Raw genomic sequence first — 22,339 nt, forward strand, 5'->3', positions numbered from 1 at the left:
ATAGATTATTTATAATTCCTATGCTTTCAATTTACTAATAAGTTTGAAATTCTCAGGGTGTTTTCTTTAAATATAAATTATGTAGGGGATATTTATAATTCATATATTTTCAATGTACTATTAGCTTAGAAATTTATAGATTTTTATAAATTTACAATTCTGAAGGTTTTATTTTATAATTTGTAAAAAGTTCAGAGTGTTTATTGCAAATTTCATAAATTTTTGTATGGATAATTTTGACCATGAAAGGTTTTTCCTAAATCTATACTTTTAAAGTGAGTATGATATTTTTTGTCAAATTTTAGTTTTCTAAGGTTGTTAGTAATTTCGTATATTCATTTTTGTGTTAATAGGTTAGAAATTCTCATAGTTTTTTTTATAAATTATGAATTTTAGGGGCTTTTTGTAATTTTTTAAACTTTTAAGCTTTTTCTACATATTGTAAATTATTTATAGATTATTTATAATTCCTATGCTTTCAATTTACTAATAAGTTTGAAATTCTCAGGGTGTTTTCTTTAAATATAAATTATGTAGGGGATATTTATAATTCCTATATTTTCAATGTACTATTAGCTTAGAAATTTATAGATTTTTATAAATTTACAATTCTGAAGGTTTTATTTTATAATTTGTAAAAAGTTCAGATTGTTTATTGCAAATTTCATAAATTTTTGGGAGTTGTTTGTGTTATTTGTAGGTTTTTAGTGTGCTTATAAGTTTAAAAATTTAAAGGTGTTTTTTAATAAATTTTGAATTTTAGGGGTATTTTTTAATTTTTTAAACTTACAAAATATTTTCTCCAAAGTCAAAAAACTTTTAGTTTCTACCTAGCATATATTTTTTAGATTTCTCATTGAATTGAAATAAGTAAAATTTATAATTTTTTAAGATGTTTTAATAAAATTTTAAATTTGTAGGGGTGTTTTTATAATTTAAAAAACTTCAAGGATTTTTTTTACAAAGTCCAAAAAATTTTAGGTGCTAGCTAGCATATGTTTTTTAGATTTCTCTATGAAGTGAAATAAGTAAATGATTTGAATTATATCAAACGCATTTTCTTTATCCAATAACATGTTAAGTCTCATTTTAAATATGATAAATCATTTAGTTACTAATTAATTTAAAGAAGATAAGATAATTAGAATAGATTAGGATAACAATGTAATATTTTAAAAAGTTTAGGGTAATACTGACCATGAAAAGTTTTTCCGGAACTCGTACTTTTAAAGGGAGTATGATATGATATGATATATGGAACAAAGAACAAACAATCTGACTGTGAGATTAGATCCTATGTTTTTCAGTTACATTTAAAGTGGGTTCTCATAACACGTTTTCAAAGGTTTTGTTAAATCTTAGATTACTTCAACAGACATTAACAAAGAAAGAGAAATCATAATTTCAAACAGATCGCAACTTTCATCTAATATTATATATTACCGAAATGCAAAACAAGATACATGATATGAAGAATAAGGAGCTTATATAATATTATAGAGGTTATGCATACAAAATTACTGTATACAGTTAAATTTTTATGGTGGTTATATTTAGCTAGAAAATCTATCATGATTGCATTATCATATTTGATTCACCCTTGAAGTAAAATGAAAATATAATACATTTTTATATATATATATATATATATATATATATATATATATAAAAAAAATAATCGCTCAAGTGTTTTGCTTGTTCTACCAAAAATAAATAAACAAAGTTAATATCATATAAGTTTTTAAGAATACAATAAGTATTGAAATAAAATATGTCCTCTAGCACGAAATTTTTTTATCAGATTTGTGGGGATGGGAATAAATCATTGTTTAGTTTATAGCTACCTATGAAGGAATAGATGACATAAAAGGTAAACAATGCATCTCTCTAATCAAATATCAGAAGTGAATGTATGAAAACCATATCATCCTTGATCACTGATTTTGAATCCTATCAGTCTAATATCTTTTCAAATATCTTTATTTCAAACATTATCAGCATATAGTGGCTTAAGAGTATATTAAGTACCTTCAAAGTCAACACTATGGGTACGTACTAACATAGAGAATTGTGTTTTACTGATAGACAAGAGGGGCGGATCTAGGATTTTATTTCAGGTAGAGCACCAATCTATGCAGCGTGCACATTAGCATGCTTACATTAATGGAATAATATGATTTATTTTGACAATCAAAATATCAAAATAAAACCTTTATTATTGTTGTTATTGTTGTGCATATGAAATATTATATTAGTGGAGTCTAGTTTCTTTAATATTACTATTTCCTATATAGCTCTCTGAAAATATACTATCACCATAAATACGTAAGGATTTACTAATAGCATATCGTTTACTATTTAAGTATAAAATTTTCCTTGTGCAGCTATCTAAAATTGATTTTACTATAAGGCTTAAGTCCAAGTGAAAGAAAAAAAAAAGAAAAAAAAAGGAGTGGCAATGTAGAATATTGTCCTTACTTTTTAGGGTTGGGCACATATCGACTCTCCTTAAGTATCAAAACTATTACAATGTAGAGGTTATGGAAATTTCAATTCCAGGTAAACCACATTATACCCTACCTTAAATGCCCCTTGATGAATATTATACTTTATTTTGAAGGATATGTATATATGTATGTATATATGTATGTGTGTGTCTTTCATTTCACATTAGTATCTTCAGTTAGATTTCCGTATCACCTAATGTTTCACGGTAATAGGAGGGATGTAGGTACTTAGTTTATTATTTCCATAACATAAAACAAAATTATATGGACGTATCACAGTATCAAGGTAGTACCAATATAGATTTATAAGAACTAGTATTTAACACGTGCTTTGCACCTCATACGTATTAAGCAATGATATGAGATTAAAACATTTGAAGGTCATCTCACATTGTATTTTCCCATGACTTATTTTTTATAACAACGAAGAGGACTCAAACAGAGTCCCCAGCCACCCGCTCGCCGTGAATTTATTAAAATTTATATTAGTTTTTCTCTCCACAAAATTGTATACTTGTACAACTAATAGATTGATATTTTTCGTAAATTAGAGGTGAAACCAGCTGCAGATCTGTTCATTTCCTCAAAAAAAGCAATATAATATTCTCTCTTAATTATCGCCTATGAAATGTTATTGAATACAAGGTATCCTAGTTACTATAATCGAGGGATTGACTCCACTATTAAAATTCTCACTTCCTCCTTTTTTATTTTGACTCCTTTAGTATTTTGTTTTGTGCATTTCGGCATCCATATATAGCATAAATTTATGCAACTCTTGTCTAAGTGGAATGTTTATGAAAGTAGATAAGTCGAGAAATTGTTAGTGTATAATTAATGAAGAGAATTTGATTAGTCAGTAAGAGAACATACATGAATCCCTTAATTATAGGTTTATTTTCTCACTAAAATTCATATTAAATGCATTATCTGTGGGTTAAGAAGGGAATACGTCATAAATTGCTTTATTAGCTAGCATTAAATTAATAGTTTTTTCATGAAAAAATATTAATATACATTAAAACTAAACTGAAAACCCAGAAGCACAGCAAAAGAAAGAGAATTAACGTTTCTCCATATCAGACTGTAAAACATTGTGTAAAATGATGGTGAGTCTTCAACCAATACCACAAAATCATTAATTTTCTTTACTCTTAGGACCAACACATGAGCCGTTATATTCTCCATTTGACAAACTATCAAAAAATCTCACTCCTCAACTCATGTGCAACATCGCTGAAGATTATCCATAAAGTATCTGAAAATCAAGTGTTGCTCTAACCTATTATGGATATCTCTAATTATCACATTCACATCTTCTTAAAAAACTATCTTTCCACATCCAATGTCCAGAACAAATGTAATAGCTTCCCACACCGCTTGGAATTCCACATGCTAAGAATTACCTCATATCCAAATACTATGATAAGTATATTGCAATAGTTAGTACTATATATTATGATAATTTATATGCTATTTATTGACTACACCAAGAGGTTAACATTTATATTAGTATTCATCTCCATGAATTTTTTACACATCAGATGCACATATCAATATATTATAATATTGGATTAGATGTTAGATGCTTAATTAAATATTTAATTATCAGAATTTATGATATAATTTATAAATATAAGTTATGATATTATTATCTTATATATTAAAATTGTATATTTATTGTATAATATCTAATATCTAAAGTGAAATATTTATCTTATTTAACATAACACTAATATTAGTAAATTTTATAATATATCAGTCCTTATGTTTAGTGTAAGAATAATTGCAGTGTAATAAATAGAATGAATTGGATAAAATTTATGATTAAAATTATAATATATATTTAGTTCTTAGTATTAGTTCTCATGTTTATTTTAATAATAATTATAGTGTAATAAATAGAATGAATTGAATAAATTTGAAGGCATTATTGTGAATTATTAAATTTTGGAAGGGTAAAAGAGACAATCAAAAGTTTTAACACCTCAAACCTCTTTTATATGTAGTATAGATTATGATTAAAGACTTATGGTTTCTACATATAGTTACTTTTATCTACTTCAAAGTAAGTAAAACTATATCTTAGTTCTGAACTATGATATATTTTACAACAAAACAAAGTCAATGAAGCCTAATCATAATGGTAGAAATCCAACTATGCATAAATTGATTGGAATATTAGTCCTAGATACATGCAAAACATATAAAAATACAAATAAAACAAATAAATCTTTTATTAGTTTTGCTTGGGATATTAGTCCTAGATACATGCAATAAACATATAAATACAAATAAAATAAATAAATCTTTATTAGTTTCTGGTAAATCCTAGATTCAGATATCGACATTCAGCAATAAAACCTTCTTCCTTTCTAGTTCTTCTATTAACGAGCGCTGTATTGCTATCAGATGTTTCCAATAACCCTTTTTAGTAGTAAATAAGGTGTTCTCTTTCACTTTTAATTAACATTAGAATTCACATATCCTATCATTAAATTCCTAAAGCACATGCTTCACTTAGAAAAGAAATTATGTTTATAGAGAACGTATTGTTACAACGGGTCGGGATTCAAATAAGATAACCGATAAAATATAAGATACGCAAGTTAGTGTAATCATAATACTAATCACTAACAGAGAGAGCATTAAGACTTTTACCGTAACATGTCATAAATGTGTCCCATTAATACCCCTTGATGTGCCTTTGTTGCTGAGTACATACTATTCCAGATTTTTATTATATGCTGAATTGCCATATTTTTATAGCGCATGCAAATGATTTGTGTCTTTAGCCTTTAACCTTTGTAAAGCTAACTATTTGCAAGATTTCTGCACTGAGTACTTTACACCTTTTAGATGTCTACATTTGTTTATCATCTAAAAGTTTGTCGACATGTCATTAGGTATTGACTGCTGGTTTATAATACTCTTTAGCCTTAGTTATAAGGACAAAATTTTAAAGTACACCCTATTAGGAATTTATTTTTAAAAAATGACTCCTTTGAGATTTAATTGCCATTTTGGACCTAGTTTTAGCCACATGGTTGAAACTGGATCGAAAGTGGCAATTAAAGTTTGAAAACTTCACTAGATTTAATATCCTGTGAAGTTTAGTATCTGATCAGCGATGCTAAAATCCCATGAAGTTTGGGTGGCTTTTTTATTAGCATCACTAATCAGACACTAAACTTCACAGGATTTTAAATCTAGTGAAGTTTTCGAACTTTAATCGACATTTACAACCTAGTTTCAGACAGGTGGCTGAAACTAGGTGGAAAATGGCAATTAAATTTCAAAGGGATCATTTTTTAAAGATATTCCTAATAGGATTTATTTTGAAAATTTGCCCTTAGTTATAGTGTTGTAGTCTAATGTATTTAAAGATATTTGTTTTTTAAAAAAATTTTACGTGGCATATAACTTTAAACACATCCAGTGAGATTAGTTGATTTTAAGGCCTTGCTTCAGGAAGTATTATCTAACAAAAAATAATGCTGCAAAGGCATGAGCTTTAAATTATATTCAATTAGAAATTGACAGTCTTGAATGAATGGATCAGCATGTGAACATAGGAATTCCTGTCTCCACCTTATATATGCCTGAAAATCATTTGTATATATATTTAGTTTACTTCATTTTTCCTAGCATATAATAGTAGAACTTACTAATCAAACATACAGTTGGAAGGAGCTTGTGTTTCCCTAATCAGACATACAGGTGGAAAGAGCTTGTGTTTCCCTAATAGTTACGAATTGAAAGAGGCAAACAAATTCTTCCTAATCTAATTTTTTAACAGTTCCTAAAGTGATAACTTACGGTTCTGTGAGAAGCATTAAGATGGATAAATAATTACTAATTTCACAACTAGGTGAAATAGATCAAATAGTTTATGAACTAGTAAAATTATGGAGTATCTTAATCCCTTTACATAAAAAAACCATGCGCTTTATTTGCACAGAATAATATTGAAAAAGGCAAGATCGAATCCTAAAGTAATTAAGGAAACAAAATATGGATTTTACCTCTCATTTAAAGATGTGTAAAAGTATGATAATGTGTTGTCTTAATTTTAAATTTATACCATGAAACTAAATTATTTAGAAGAAATGCTTTTTCTGGATTTTCTGTGAATATAAAAATTGAGTCGCAATATATTAAATTTACACAAATGAGAACACCATAGAAGAATGAAACTCTAGCTACAATAATGACAATTGACGGATAATATAATAATAAGTAAATTGTACCTAAATCATTCAGCAAATAGAAAAGTTTCAAAGCGGATTTTGTATAGATGTTATGTGACATTAATGAGAATTATGTCACAAGAAAAGTGGACGTTAGAAAAAGTTCTATAGTACCACAGAATAAGTTTTAGCAAACCTAAACTCAAACTCCTTAAACGTCATCTTAAGTGGTGGAACAAACATGTGTCCGATCCTATGAAATAGAACTTAAAATTCTAGCTGCTCTAGACTCCCTTAGCTTTCAAGAGGAATCTAGACCTCTTTCTGAGGAAGAGATCAAGGCTAGATCTAATCTCAAACCTACACTCCTTAGCATAGCTAATTATGAGGAGACATATTGGAGACAAAAAATCAAGAGTGCAATGGCTTAAGGAGGTTGACTCCAACACTTCTTTCTTTCACAAATTGGCATCTAATCATAGAAGAAGAAACTTTATTCCAAATCTCCATTTTCATGACAATCTCCTCATCTCAAAACAAGACAAACAAGCTGCCTTCTATGACTATTTCTCCGACATTTTCTCATTCCATGATGAAGCTCTGTTTGAACCTGATTGGTCCCTCCTATATCTCCAAAACCATTTAGATTTCTTCACCTTAGAAACACCCTTTTCCTATAAAGAAATTAAAGCTGCAGTGTTTGGATTACACACATATATGTCCCCTCGGCCAGACGACATGTCTATCCTCTTTTACCAAAAATTATGGCCACTTATTAAAAATGACATCTTCCTTTTCTTCCAGTCTCTGCATCATGACGTCCTACCACTCCACAGGATTAATCAATCCTTCATAACTCTGATTCCTAAGACCAAAGGAGCATGCAATCCTAAAGACTTTAGACTGATTACCTAACAAACTTAGCCCTATCTTTCCCTCCCTCTTAGATGATACACAGTCTACTTTTTAAGTTGGCAAGTCCATCTTAGACTCCATCTTTCTTGCACATGAGATGATTGACTACTGTTCATCAGGCAAAATGAAATATGTGCTATCAAGATTGATTTCATGAATGTCTTTGATAGTGTGAGTTGGGAGTTTATCTTCTCTCTCCTTAAAGCTCGGGGATGCGGTCCTAGATGGTGGCGCTGGATTGAACATGTCCTATCCCCATCTAAATCTTCCATCTTAGTTAATATCTTCCCAACCAAATTCTTCCAATGCCATAGGGGTTTGAAGCAAGGACACCCTTTGTCCTCCCTGCTATTTATTATTGTTGTGGACGTTCTTAATAAGATGATAAATAACAGTGTGGCCTTAGGAGGAACCTCTTTGAGCTTGACTTCAAGGGTAACCTTAATCACATCAGATCCCTCCAGTTTGCAGATGACACTCTCATTTTTAGCAGAGCAAATAAACATGACCTTTCAATCCTCAAAACATCTTCTACTTCTTTGAGAATATCTCTGGTCTGAGCATAAACTATGCAAGAACTTATTTCTTCTACCCGGGGAAATTACCTCACAAGGGAAACTACCTAACAAACATCTTTAATTGTTCCCAGAATACTCTTCCTTTCATTTATCTTGGTCTCCCTCTCAAGAAGAGATTGACAATAACTCTTAGACTCTTTCACTAAGAAGCTTTCTATTTGGAAAAGAAAAGTCCTACCTATAGGTGGTAGATTAACTTACTAACTATGTTTTATCCTCTCGCCCTCTAAACTATATGCCATTCTTCAAATTACTAGTATGACTCATAAAAGCAATTGACAAAATAAAAAAACACTTCTTATGAGGAGGTAATCAAAAAGCAAATGGCTCTAAATGCTTTGTTAGGTGGAATCTTGTTTGTAAATCTAAAAAGGAAGGGGACCTTGGTGTCCTCAACCTCTTTGTCTTTAACCAAGCCCTTCTCTCAAAGTGGCTATGAAAAATACTTAGTCAGAACTCCATCATCAATCTTGTCATCTCATCCCTATATTCCAGGCAACATTCCAACCTAATCTGCTCTCCACCTAAGGGCTTAGCTTCTAATTTTTTCCATGACTTACATTTTATTCACCATGCTTTTAAATGTATAGCTCAATGGAAGTTAGTGATGGTGCTTCTATTCGCTTTTGGGAAGATAAATGGAGTGGGTAGGACTCCTTGTGCAACCTATTCCCAAAAGTCTACAACCTAGCCTTCTCACCTAATGTTGATGCTCGATCTCAAGGCCACTATCTCAACAATTATTGCAAATGTAATCCTCAAATTATAAGAGGGTCCTCCATGGTAAAGAAGGAATAAATCAAAGGCTTATACCTCTTCCTTAACTCTAGTACTCATCCTATGGTCAATTCCAATGGCGAAGTCTAGTGGCCTCAACTCTCATTAGGATTATTCTCAGTTAAGCCTATCCATAACTTGATTAACAATGGGGGTTGCTTATCAAATGATTGCTATCATTCCTAATAAGGTGAAGATATTCTTCTAGATTCTCTCTGTTAGGTCTCATGTTTATAAGCCTACCATCTAATCTTATTTTGATGATTAACAAACAATTTCTAATATCGTTTGTCAAGTGTTTGTATTTAATTATTAGGTATCCTACACAAAGATCCTCGGTCGGAGGTTGGCTGGAATTGAGCTTAACGATGACATTCAAAGAAGGTTGGAAGGAAATCGAAATGAAGCCATCAAAATTCAAGTCAAAGATTCTATTGCTCTTCATCCATGTTTTACCAAGATCGAGCTTAATGAAGATCATTTGCTTGGGTATAGTAGTTTAGAAGATTTACTTTATGTGTCATACTTAAAAGCTCAAATATTACACACATACATGTTTTTTATAGCCTTTAAGTTTATTCGTATAAATATGAAACTAATAGTTATATATATACATACACACATACTAGTTTCATATTTATCATCTTTGTTTGGAAAAATAATGTGTTTACGGATTAAAAACTTGATTATACTATTTTATATCCTTTCTAAAAGTCTATTAATCCATTTTGCAAAATCTCAAGAATACGTTGATTATACTATTTTATATCCTTTCTAAAAGTCTATTAATCCATTTTGCAAAATCTCAAGAATACGCAAGCTTGTTTGAGAAAATTTCATCAATCTAAAAGTCTATTAATCCATTTTGCAAAATCTCAAGAATACGCAAGCTTGTTTGAGAAAATTTCATCAATAATCAAGTGTTTTGAGATTTCGTATTTTGACCTATTTTGCATAATGATGAGTTTTCACAAACGTGAAATGATATTTGAAATTTTTTTTCTAACATGTTTGTTTTCATGTGAATAAATATTTCGCCAAGTTTTACTAATTGTGGAGTTGTTTTGTTATTTTAAATTGAATTTATAAAAATAGGTTTTTAGAGTTTTTAGTATCTGGAATATTTGTTATCGGTCGACTGACGTAGTCTCATCAGTCGACCGAAAATAGGATATTGAACGATCGACGCATGACCATCAGTCAACCGATCAGAGCAATTTTTCAGCATCTAATTTTTACTTATCAGTCGACTGATCGCATGCGAAGTCGACTGATGAGTATCCATCGGTCGACCGACACGGCATCATCAGTCGACCAATTCGTACTATTTTGCTAGCTCAGCCAATAGTCATATTATCAATCGAGGATTTTCTGCATAACGACTAGTTTTAGCTGGTTCTTTTGAGAGGCTATAAATAGCCCTCAATACTTGTTTTTTTAACAAGTTTTTCACAATGTTTTAAAGTGTGTTACACCACTTTAAATCCAAGTTTTGGTGTGTTTATTTATGTGAAGAAATTTTCACAAAGAGGAGAATCAAAATTTCATTTTTGGGGAGCTCAATCTTAAAATCATCATCTACAACTCTTTGTCTTTTTTAGAGAAGTTTTTCTAACTCTTTAATCTATCTTATTGTCATTTTGATTCTTATATATATTTGCTAGATTAAGTTGAGTTTAATTTTTGTTATTCTTATTGTTTACACACACAACCAATTTGAGATTTAGTATTACACATATTGTATAATTGGGTTGTGGGATTGTTATATTGAGAGAGAGCTTAAATTTCGTTCTCAATTTGTATTGGAGAACAAATCATTTTATTTGCACTTATTATAAAACACATTGTGATACATAAGGACACTTAGAGGAGTGATTGGGAGAAGAACGTGATAAATTCCAATAGGAGTGATTTGGTTGTAAAGCCTAGGGAGAGGTAGTAATTCCAAGCACATGAGGAAAGTGACGCGAGTCGGCCAACACTTAGAGAAGTGTATTGTGTGATTATCAACGTGTGAGTTGTAAAAGTTTTCGGTGAACTTTGGAAACCGATTGTGTAGTTTTTATTGTGTTAATTAGTGGAGAATCTCCTTGAGGTGAGGAGCGGAGACGTTGGTCGAAGGTTGACCGAACTCCATGATTATATTGCTTATTTTTGTTTGGCATTGGCGCACTTATTTTCGTGTATATTTTCATATCGCTTTTTTGTCTTATGGTCATATCGCCCTTTGTTTAATTCTATATCATTGCACATATTACTTGTATACATTATATTGCTAGGATATTGTTAGTAAGTTTTAATTTGGCATCGTATTCGAATTACATTAGCAAATACCCTATTCACCTCACTCTCCAAAAGAAGACTCCAAACAAACAAGAATTTGTCATATAAGGGCTAGACATGTGACATCAACTGCTCCTTCTGCTATAGTGAGATCGAATCAGATAGCCCCTTATTTTATTCTTGCTCCTTCTCTAAAGCCATATGGGCTTGTCTCCTCCCCTACTTCCCTTCAGTACAATGGGCAAATAACATTGGCTCTTTGTTGGAATCAAATGGAAACTTCATTACAAATGGTAGATAGAATACTTTGTGGAGGGTGGTGTTTCCTACATTATGCTAGTGCATATGGAGTAGTTGAAATAGCTTTATCTTTACCGCAGATCAAATCTTGCCCCAAAGGCCCGCTACTAACGTGGCATGCTTTATACTATTATGTTTAGGGAAACCAAGATGCAAACAGGCCGTGGCGATATGCAATATTGCCAAGGAACAAGGCTTAGAAGCTCTGCAATAGGATGCTACTCCAACTGGATCAAGTGGGGGACAACTTCCGTCGAGATCTATAGCTCTAGTTAGTTTTCCCTTGAGCTAGGATCTCTTTTTTTGTTATTTTTCTAGTTATCACCAAGACTTTGTTAGTATGTATTTATGTCGGAGTTGGGAGTACCAGCTCAAAAACAATCTAAGTTATTTTTTTATGGGTCTAATAGACGGAACAATCTAATAACCTGAGAGGACTTTAGATGACAACAATGTCCTTTTCCTACTCTCTTGTTCTCATTATTGTGATTCTTTCCATCTCTCCGAAGAACTTCCTATTGTAATAAATATTCTGGTTAATGAACGAACAGGGCATCTCGCCCACTTTCCTTCTTCAAAAAAAAATGTTTCGGCAAACCTTAATAATATGTAAAACTAACTAAAGAAGGTCTTAAATAGGAAGCAAAGAAGCTATAATGACAACATTACAATTCCAAAATACCCAAAACCATATTTCCTACACTATTATATTGCTTATTAGTTGTATTTGTCAAAGGAAAATCAACATTAAACTTTCATGTGTTAAAGGTTTTCTAAACATTATTCTACGCATATATATTCACAGCACACTGAATACATTTTAAAAAAGTTTAGTATTGCACATAAATAACAAAAGTAAAAACAAAAAACTCAACAAACACTAGACCCTTTGGTTATGATCAACATTTGAAAAAGCTTTTTTGAAACTCGCTTCATAACTTTTTTAAGTCTAAACGCTTTGAAACTCAAGAGTGAAGCTCTTTATCCCTTGAAGCTTACGCCTCATCGCTCAAATCATAATTGAAGCTTCACGCTTCATAAAGTACTTTTCTTTTGAAGCACATACTTTAGACAAGATGGGAGAGTATAAAAGAATATTTGACTAACATTAAAATGCCCCTATGTATTTTCTATATGACAATGTAAGTGTAAATAATACACACACACACACATATATATATATAATGCATGTAACTTAGTTTATTATTATTCGTTTCTATACTTTACATACTTAATTCTTATTTACTAATCAAGACATGAATATATATATTTGTAAATTATAATACCAGTACATATTATATGATCATATATAATTTCTATAAATTTAAAATTAAAATGCTTAAACTCATGAATCTTACGATTCATGCTTTCAAGCTTACATCTCGCTTCATTGAAGGTCTAGAGCTTCGCTTTGTGCTTTTGCTTTTTTAAACATTGGTTATGATTCCGCAGGTTCTCTCTAATTTAAGCTAAGCTACATATAGTAAGATATTCTTTCTCATTGTCTAAGTAACCCAAGTTTCATATGTGAAAATGGATCAAACTGTATTGTTTCTTTCCCTTGTAGAATTCACTTGCCAAAACTTAGCGCAAACCCATATATTACTTATTTTCTTGGCGTGATAGAAGAAAGACTTAAATATCGTCACCAAGGAATTAGTCCTGAGGAGACATCTCATTTGTATTTCCTTTTTAAGTTTCAAGTCTCAATACGTGAAATTTTGAGCTTAAGAACAGGGACAAAAATAGTTCCCTTCAGTTTCTTAAAACTTAATAAACTTTAAAAAGGCAATGTTATACGTTAGAAGACCAAGATGACTTGTAAACGTATTTAGGACTAATTAGCAGCACGACAAGTTGTGAAAAAAAATGGATCAAGGCAATATATAAGGGCTACTAAAAACATTCACTGTAAGTGCATGACAAGTGTACTATCCTACTATTGAGCGGACTCCTTGGTGCATGTTAGCAGGCGATTTCCTGCTAACTTGCGCCCCCGCTGATGTTTGAAAATGGCAAAAAAGAAGAGAAAAAATGAGAAGAAAATCTTGGAAATTGGATTAAGAGTTGTGAATCCATGCTTGGCTTCATCAGATGAAGCTATTCTTGATGTTGAAGATGAAGAATCCATAGCAGATCTAATGGGATCAACTGGTCCAACGGGAGAGCGGAAGAAAGTTTTAATGGCGGATCTCTTGAATTCAGATCCAGGTCCAGTTGTTTTCTCTTCTCGAGTAGCTGATCCTCAATCTCATCGAAAGCTAGGTATGTTTTCAAGTTCTCAATCTATCGCAAGTAATTCCATGAGAAAATCTTGGGCTGAAGAGGTAGAATCAGCTGTTCCTCTCTTGTTTCAACATCAGAATCTGATTCCTGCTAGTAATCAAGATAGTTCTTTAAATTCTGCACGGAATCTTGCAACAATTTTGAATCCTGGAAAAAATCTAGACAGATCTATGAATTCGCCATGGAATCTTGAAGTAAAATCTGTTCCAGATTCTATCCCTATAAATGATAGTGTTAAGAATACCAAATCTGCAAAAGATTCTCTTAATGAGAATATTTTGAATTCTGTGGGAAATCTTGGGAATGACTCTGTTCCATTGGTAGCGACTGATAGTGCTAAAGCTTCCATTAATCCTGATCCTGAAGATCAAGGTCCTGCTAAGCTGAAAAGCTGGGCTAGTCTTTTCGCAGACAACAGGAAGCTAGGATCTGGGATGAATTTGAGTTTTGTGGCTCCTAACTCAAAAGAAGTTGTTGTTTTTGATGAAGAAGAGTGGAATGAAGGCAATGCCATATGGCAGTTTTCTTTAATTGGGCAAGTTTTGGGGTTAAATGTTAAATTCAAAGCTATGGAGAATTTTGTGCACAAAATCTGGGCTCGGTGGGTTATCCCTGAGATTTGTATTCTTAAACCAGGGGTTTTCCTTTTCAAATTCAAGAATCAATCAGAGATGGATGATATACTTGTGAATGGACCATGGTTTTTTGGTTCAAGGCCTCTTTTACTGAAGAAATGGTCAAATGAAGATGGAATTGACAGAATAAATGACAGCATATATCCTTTGTGGATTCAGTTTCCAGGTCTTAGGCTCAATTTATGGAATTCAAAAAGCCTAAGTAAAATAGCTAGTTTAATTGGCAGACCTGTTGCAACTGACAAATTAACAGCTAATAGACAAAGATTGGCCTATGCTAGAGTACTTGTAGAAGTACATATGCCTTCCACTCTACCTGATCATATTGTTATACAAGGTCCTAATAATATGATGATCAAACAAAGGGTTATCTATGAGTTCAAACCTAAATGGTGTGATATCTGCAAGTTAGTGGGTCATGATACCACTTTGTGCAGGAAAGTCCACAAGAAGTGGGTGCCAAAGCAAGGCATCAAGCCTGCAGCTGATACTCTAACTCCTATGGATTTGAGTATGTACAACAAAGGTACTGGGAATAACTCTGAACACATTCAGGAAAGACCTATGACTGGAATTGGCAATGTTGTACAAGCTCAAAGTGTACCTCAAGATGATTTGAATATATGCATGGATACTGGTAGCAATGGAAATAGTTTCGTGCATGTTGTGCATGTTCAGGAGCATCAGAGGTCTGTTGATGGTTTAAATATGTGCAGGGATCCTGTTGACACTGGAAATAGCTCCGTGCATGTTGTGCATCTTCAGGAGCAGCAGCCTGGCTATTCTGTGCACTTATCTGGAAAAACATCTCAGGAATCTAGTTCTTTGTGCAGTAAAGTTGGTTCTGATAACAGCATTGTACATATTAGCCAAAATCAATACAGATCTGGGAATTTGGCTAGTTACAAGGGTAAAGGACTTATGCAAAGCAGGAGCTTAAATATTGGAAATTCTTTTGCTCAGCTCACAAATCTGGAAATTGATCCCTCTACTGTTGATAGGGGGTGTGACAAATATATGAATTGGTCCTTTTGGAATGTTAGAGGATTGAACAAATCCTCAAAACAGCACTTGGTAAAGCACCATCTACAACAATACCATCTATCTTTCCTAGCTCCACTTGAAACCAAAATTAAGGCTGAAAAAATCTCAATTGTTGCTAAGAGGCTTTCTGTCAATTGGAAATGGGTCTCAAATGCAAGCAACACCAGTAAAGCAAGGATTATTCTACTATGGGATCCAAATATACTGGAAGTTCTTATTGAAAGCGTATCAGACCAACATATTACTTGCAAAGTCAAATCATTGGATGGGAGAATTGACTGTGTAATTTCCTCCATATATGGTCAAAACCAAGTGGATAAAAGAAGGGAATTATGGTTGAACCTCACTCATATTTATCAGACAGTTAGCAACTCACCATTGTTACTGTGTGGGGATTTCAATGCAATAATTGGTAATGAAGAAAAATTAGGGGGGACTATTCTTTCTGAAGCTGATACCAGTGAGTTCAGGGAATTCATTGATTTTTGTCATCTCTCCCACCTTAAAACTGAAGGTTGCTTCTATACTTAGAATAATAAACAAGATGCTCGTTCTAGAATCTGGAGTAGACTGGATAGAGCTCTCATTAATGATGCATGGTTACAAAAATATAATTCCAGTCATGTGGAATATCTGCTGCAGAATTTCTCAGACCACTCCCCTGGATTAGTATCAATATATGATGATTGTGCTAAAGGAAAAAAACCCTTTAAATTCTTTAAGATGTGTGCCAAACACAAAAGTTTTCTGCCTACTGTATCAAGAATATGGCAAACAAAAGTAAAGGGTTATGCTATGTACTCTGTGTATACTAAAATGAAGCTGCTGAAGAATGAGCTGAAGGAGTTAAATAAAAGGCATTTTAGCAACATCAGTGAACAGGTTCTTAGAGCAAAAGTGGCTCTTGATGATGCTCAAACAAATCTTCATTCTGACCCCATAAATCAAACACTTATTGAGCAGGAAAAAAACTGTTTTATCTCATACAACAAACTGCTGGACTGTGAGCTATCCTTTTATCAACAAAAGGCTAGGATTTTGTGGAGTGTTCAAGGTGACAGGTGCACTAGTTACTTCCACTCTGTTATCAAATCAAAAAGGCATCAGAACAGGATTCTGATGCTATATAACAGTGCAGGGGAAAAATTAACTGATGAGGAGAAGATTATATCTGAATTTATATCTTTCTATAAGAATCTTATGGGAACAAACTCTGCAACTGCCAATGTTGACAGGAATATAATCAGTAATGGCCCCTGTTTGAGTGAAGCACAAGCTAGAGCCCTATCAAATCCAGTTACCAGAGAGGAGATCAAAGAAGCTGTTTTCTCTATGTCTGAAAACAAAGCCCCAGGGCCTGAGGGTTATAGTATATCCTTCTATAAATCAGCTTGGGGGGTTGTTGGAGATGAAATATCACTAGCAATAGAGGACTTCTTCAAAACTGGGAAACTTTTGGGGGAGATCAATTCCACAGCTATCACTTTGATACCAAAAATACAATGTCCAAAAAGTCCAGCTGACTTCAGACCTATTGCATGCTGCAATTGCTTATACAAATTCATCTCTAAAATATTGGCAAATAGGATCAAATCAGTGATGGGCTTTCTAGTTAATGAAGCTCAGAATGCTTTTGTCAAGGGGAGGCAGATATCAAGTAACATTCTATTAGCACATGAATTTGCTAAGAATTACAATAGGAAGTACATATCACCTAGAGCCATGCTTAATATTGATATCAAAAAGGCTTTTGATACCATTAACTGGGGGTTCCTCAAAGAGATGCTTACTGGTCTGGGATTTCCTGATGCATATGTAGGATGAATTATGGCTTGCATTACTTCTCCTAAGTATTCTATAGCTTTTAATGGTGCTTTGCATGGTTATTTCAAAGGAGAAAGATGACTAAGACAAGGAGACCCTCTCTCTCCTTATCTCTTTATCCTAGGCATGGAATATCTTTCAAGAAGATTGGAATTGTTGAAAGAGGACAGAAACTTTAAAATTCATCCAAAATGCAAGAAATTCCAAATAACACATTTGATATTTGCTGATGATCTTCTCCTATGTTCTAAAGGTGATCCATATTCAGTAAACAAGCTCTACCAATGTTTCTGTGACTTCTGTGCAGTCTCAGGTCTTAAAGAAAACTCAACAAAGTGCTCAATCTTTTATGGAGGGGTTGAAGATCCAGTTAAAGCTTCCATCTCAAATTGTTTGGGGTTTTCAGAGGGAACAATGCCCATTAGATATCTTGGTATTCCTCTCATATGCAAAAGACTCTCTTATACAGATTGTGCTCCCCTATTAAACAAAATTATTGATCTGTTTCAGGCTTGCAAGAATCACAAGAAATTGTCATATGCAGGAAGGTTACAGATTATTAAGAGCTCTATCTTAGGAATTCAAGTCTTCTGGACCTCAAATTACATCTTACCTGTTAGAGTTCTCAAAAAAATTGATGAATTATGCAGACATTTTTTGTGGGGAAAATATGATCAATCAGCTAAAACAGTCCCTGCGGTCTCTTGGGAGAAAGTTTGCTTGGACAAGGAAAAAGGAGGATTGGGGATTTTCTCTGCCTCTATATGGAATTTAGCCTCTGCAGTTAAGCTTCTTTGGCATTTGCATATTAATAAGGAAGACTTATGGATTAAATGGGTGAATGAGACATATCTAAAAAACTGTAATGTATGGCAAGTTCAAGCAAAGAGGGGTGACTCATAGATGTGGAAACAAATTTTGAGAGCTAGGGACAAGGCTGTGGAACTCAGTGGTAATGTTGACAACCTGAAACAGATGATCAAGGCCAGTTCTAACAGCTCTAAAATCAAAATTGCTGAAATATATAGTACTCTCTCCCCTGCATCAAATTCAGTCCCATGGCATAACATGGTCTGGGGAGGTTTATCCTATCCAAAGCACTCATTTATCTGTTGGTTAGCTGTTAATAACAGATTACAAACCCAAGATAGACTATTAAGGTAGGGAATTGTGAATGCAAACAAATGTAAACTCTGCACTGGTCCATGCTTAGAGAGTCGAGATCATCTATTTTTTGAATGCTCCTTCTCCAAAGAGGTATGGAATCAAATCATGGATTGGCTTCTTTTCAAATGGAGATCATGTTCTTGGAATTCCATCATTAATTGGTATTGTACAAATTTAAGGAAGAAAGGTATAAAGCAGAATATCAAGAGAGCAGCTTTATCAGCTACTATATATCACATATGGTATGAGCGAAATATGAGGATGTTTCAGCAGGTGTTCAAGTCTGAGGAGAGCTTGGTTAAGAGAATCAAAGTTGACATTCTAACTATATGCATTAACTCTTCAAACATTGCTGGGAATCTAACTGATTGGATCAGTCCTGTTTAAAATTGTACAGATTTTGATATTTCTGTCAAGAGAGCAGCTTTATCAGCTACTATATATCACATATGGTATGAGCGAAATATGAGGATGTTTCAGCAATTGTTCAAGTCTGAGGAGAGCTTGGTTAAGAGAATCAAAGTTGACATTCTAACTATATGCATTAACTCTCCAAACATTGCTGGGAATCTAACTGATTGGATCAGTCCTGTTTAAAATTGTACAGATTTTGATATTTCTGTTTTTGTTCCCTGTTTGAATTCTCAAAACCTGAGAATCTTGAAGCATGTAAAGTTCACATTTGGGAAATGAATAAAAGTTTTTCATTGACCAAAAAAAAAGTGTACTATCCTACTTCTTGTTAGTAGTAATGAAAAAATTTTCATTTATTTATCAGTTTTAGAGAACGAGTACAAGGATCTTGCATAAGCGCCATAGAATTAGTGGATACTATTTGGTCTAATTATGTTGACTTTACATCACTTTACCAAGCATTTACATTTTAAACCATAATTGAACCATTTGTATGCCTCAACTAAATTTCAATATTACAGACTACTGCAATTCGAAAACAGATACGTAATAGGAAAATAGAGCAATATCTTTTCCATTGAACATTGAAAGAGACAACAAATAATTGATGTTTAAACTCATGTTTGGATAAATAAACTAAATCCCAAATTTACCAAAAAATTATAATGTAAAATGTACATATAGAATTTTACATTTTATGATGATTCTCCCCTTTTGGAAAAACATTTCATGATTGTGTTTCCTTTTTCTACTTACAAATTAGTACCTTTCTATTGTATTCTACCTATTTTGTAGCAAACCTTACCTTTATAAATAAAAACACAACGTACTACTTATTCATTCGTTGATTATTTCCCAAACTATGTCATTATACCAGTACAACGGTGTTTCAATATGCATTGCTGGTAGCCTTTCACAAAATTTTTAACAATGCTAATTTTATTGGAAATGTACTAATTAGGATGCATCTGCACTATTATGAGCTACTAGCTAGGGACATAAATATCTACAAGAAGAAAGCTGATTGAGAGTACTATGTTGGAAATGTAAGCCAAAGTAGGATATAATGGAACCAGCCTTTCTCATTTATTAACAAACGGTGTTTGCTGATTTCATACATGAGGTCATCTTGTAGAACTAGACAGTCGTCTAAATATAGGTGAATTTCTAAGCATAAATTCATGATTAGGTGTAGTAATAGCATAATTATAAATGGAATTTAGGTTAAACAACCTAAAAATTCGTACAAAATCTTGTCTGGCAGAAGGAAAATTGTATAAAAAAATAATAATATCAATGCTAGAGAATATTCTCATATTAATTTTAATCGAGCAACACCTAGACAGCACAATGCAAAATAAATTTTTAAGTTTGAGGTAGCAGTACAAATAGAAAATCCAACTTTGGGTATCTGTAAAGAACTATGCCAAATAAAGAAATTCTACATGGGCAAGGCTTTTATAGGGAGCTATTTTAGATGGTTAATAATTTTCTTTTAGTTAAAACAAAAGACTGTTTCTTTCAATCTTTTCTATGCATGTTTTCTTTTATCATTTTCACCATTGGAAATCACTTAGCGTGCTTTGGCTTCAAGCATGAGGATTATACCTAATATTGTAATGGGGTTCATCAAACTTTCATAATTCTAAGTGTCAAACTCCCTCCTACTTAAATACTTTTCTCTCCGCTAATAGCAAAACCAGCATATATTTATCATTAATAGAAGATTCTGATTTCAATCATTCTATACGAGGTTCTAAAGTACAACAATAGAAAATTAATTTAAATGTAAATGCCTTTTGATAGTAGATGACATGTTTTCCAGTTTTACATAGATGTATTTAACTAGTGAAACTATAATGCATAAGTAAAATAGCCGCAATTATTCTCGCAAGCCATGTGCTCTATTATAACTTTCAAGAAATCCTTCAGAATTACATTGGACATTTTGTTCAAAAAATGTGAACATTTCCAGTATGCACCAAGCTCATGGACTGTTGTGCTATCTTGAGCAAAAAAGTTGACTTATAGAGATTGTTATTTAGGAACGTGATGTTTTCTGAATTTTTAGATTACTCATTAGAATAGTATAAAATATTGAACATTATTTAAATTCACTACTGTAAGTCAAAAGATGTTACGAGTGACTGTTTTCATCATTCTTTTCCCAGTCTAATTTAAATATACAATTATACGTCTGCATGGTTGTTCGTATTACGAAGCTTAACTTGATGGAGACAACAAGTCTGTTTTTGCATATGTGTTTTGTTATAACGTTAGCTTCTAATACGTCGAAATTAACTTCGTCTTTACAATGTGTTCTTTGTACTTTCTTATATGTTTTTTCCCCTCGCCCTTTCTAAACTACATTCCGAGGAAATCCAAACGTTCTTTAGCTTTCAAGCATCACTCTGATTATTTATTGAAATACATAGTTTTCCCCTCCAAATCATTAAAAAACTTTGATTCTCAAAAGGGACATAATCATGGCAAAAGGAGAAATATAATTTCAATATTTCTTACTTAGGTTCTAGGACCTTGTATATAGCCCAAAATAGTTATTAAAACTTAGATGGATTAGGTATAAAATTGTTGACTATAAGTTTAAGTATGTTATATAGATACTTCTATTTTTTTACCTGTTCTCGTACCCAAACTTCTTGGATACTTCTTGAATATATGCACACATTTGTTCAAGCTTATACTCAGTTATATACCACATGTTTTAATTTAAAAAACTCCTCATATACTTCATGGATATATATTCTACACTTCACACATATTTCTAATATATTGATTTTATGTAAATGAAAAATAATATTGATCTTATATAAATTGTTAATTTTAATAGATATAAATATACATAATATACATATTTATAGCCGTGTCCCCATACTCTATTTTTTACAAATTCACCGTGTATTGTACCCTTAGCCGCATCCTGTACTAGCATTTGTACCTGTACCCATGCAACTTAGAGTTTTAACTCTTCTGGTACTTTCATAATGCAAAGTACAAGTCATGCATGAACTTTTTTTTTTCTGTATTCCTCCTAGTCAAGTTGCTTTGATAGCATTTTATTCCTAGTGATATTGATATATGGATTAATATTTTTAGTATAAGTACTACTAGTCATGTTGTATAAGATAGAACAGTAAGAAATATATAGCCAAAAAACTGTTATTTATGCATTAGAAATTCTTTTTACAGGGGTCTTTTGCAAAAAAAATTACTAATCTCCTTACTGCACTAGCGTATATTTCAAGCTAAGCCAAAAACTTAACTCTATGTTTTATTTTTTAACCTGCATAACTTCTATTTTTAGACATTTTCGGAAGAAAAGTTAGATGCGCTATGCATCTTCTATCTGAAGTCTAATTTCCTTTGCCATGAAATTAACGAAGTTCTTTTCAATATTA

At 32.3% G+C, this 22,339-nt stretch overlaps 1 protein-coding gene across 1 annotated transcript in view; it reads right to left on the reverse strand.

Annotated features, from left to right (window-relative positions):
- LOC109839014 (MADS-box transcription factor 17-like) overlaps window positions 1–22,339 on the reverse strand; it is a 41,265-nt gene that overhangs the window by 17,548 nt on the left and 1,378 nt on the right. Inside the window, exon 2 of the mRNA XM_020407447.1 lies at window positions 1,677–1,700. Within this exon, the coding sequence (XP_020263036.1) occupies window positions 1,677–1,700 (24 nt within the window). The remainder of the gene's footprint in view (window positions 1–1,676; window positions 1,701–22,339) is intronic.

This window comes from Asparagus officinalis, chromosome 4, assembly GCF_001876935.1.
Source record: "Asparagus officinalis chromosome 4, Aspof.V1, whole genome shotgun sequence".
In the NCBI taxonomy this organism is placed as follows: domain Eukaryota; kingdom Viridiplantae; phylum Streptophyta; class Magnoliopsida; order Asparagales; family Asparagaceae; genus Asparagus; species Asparagus officinalis.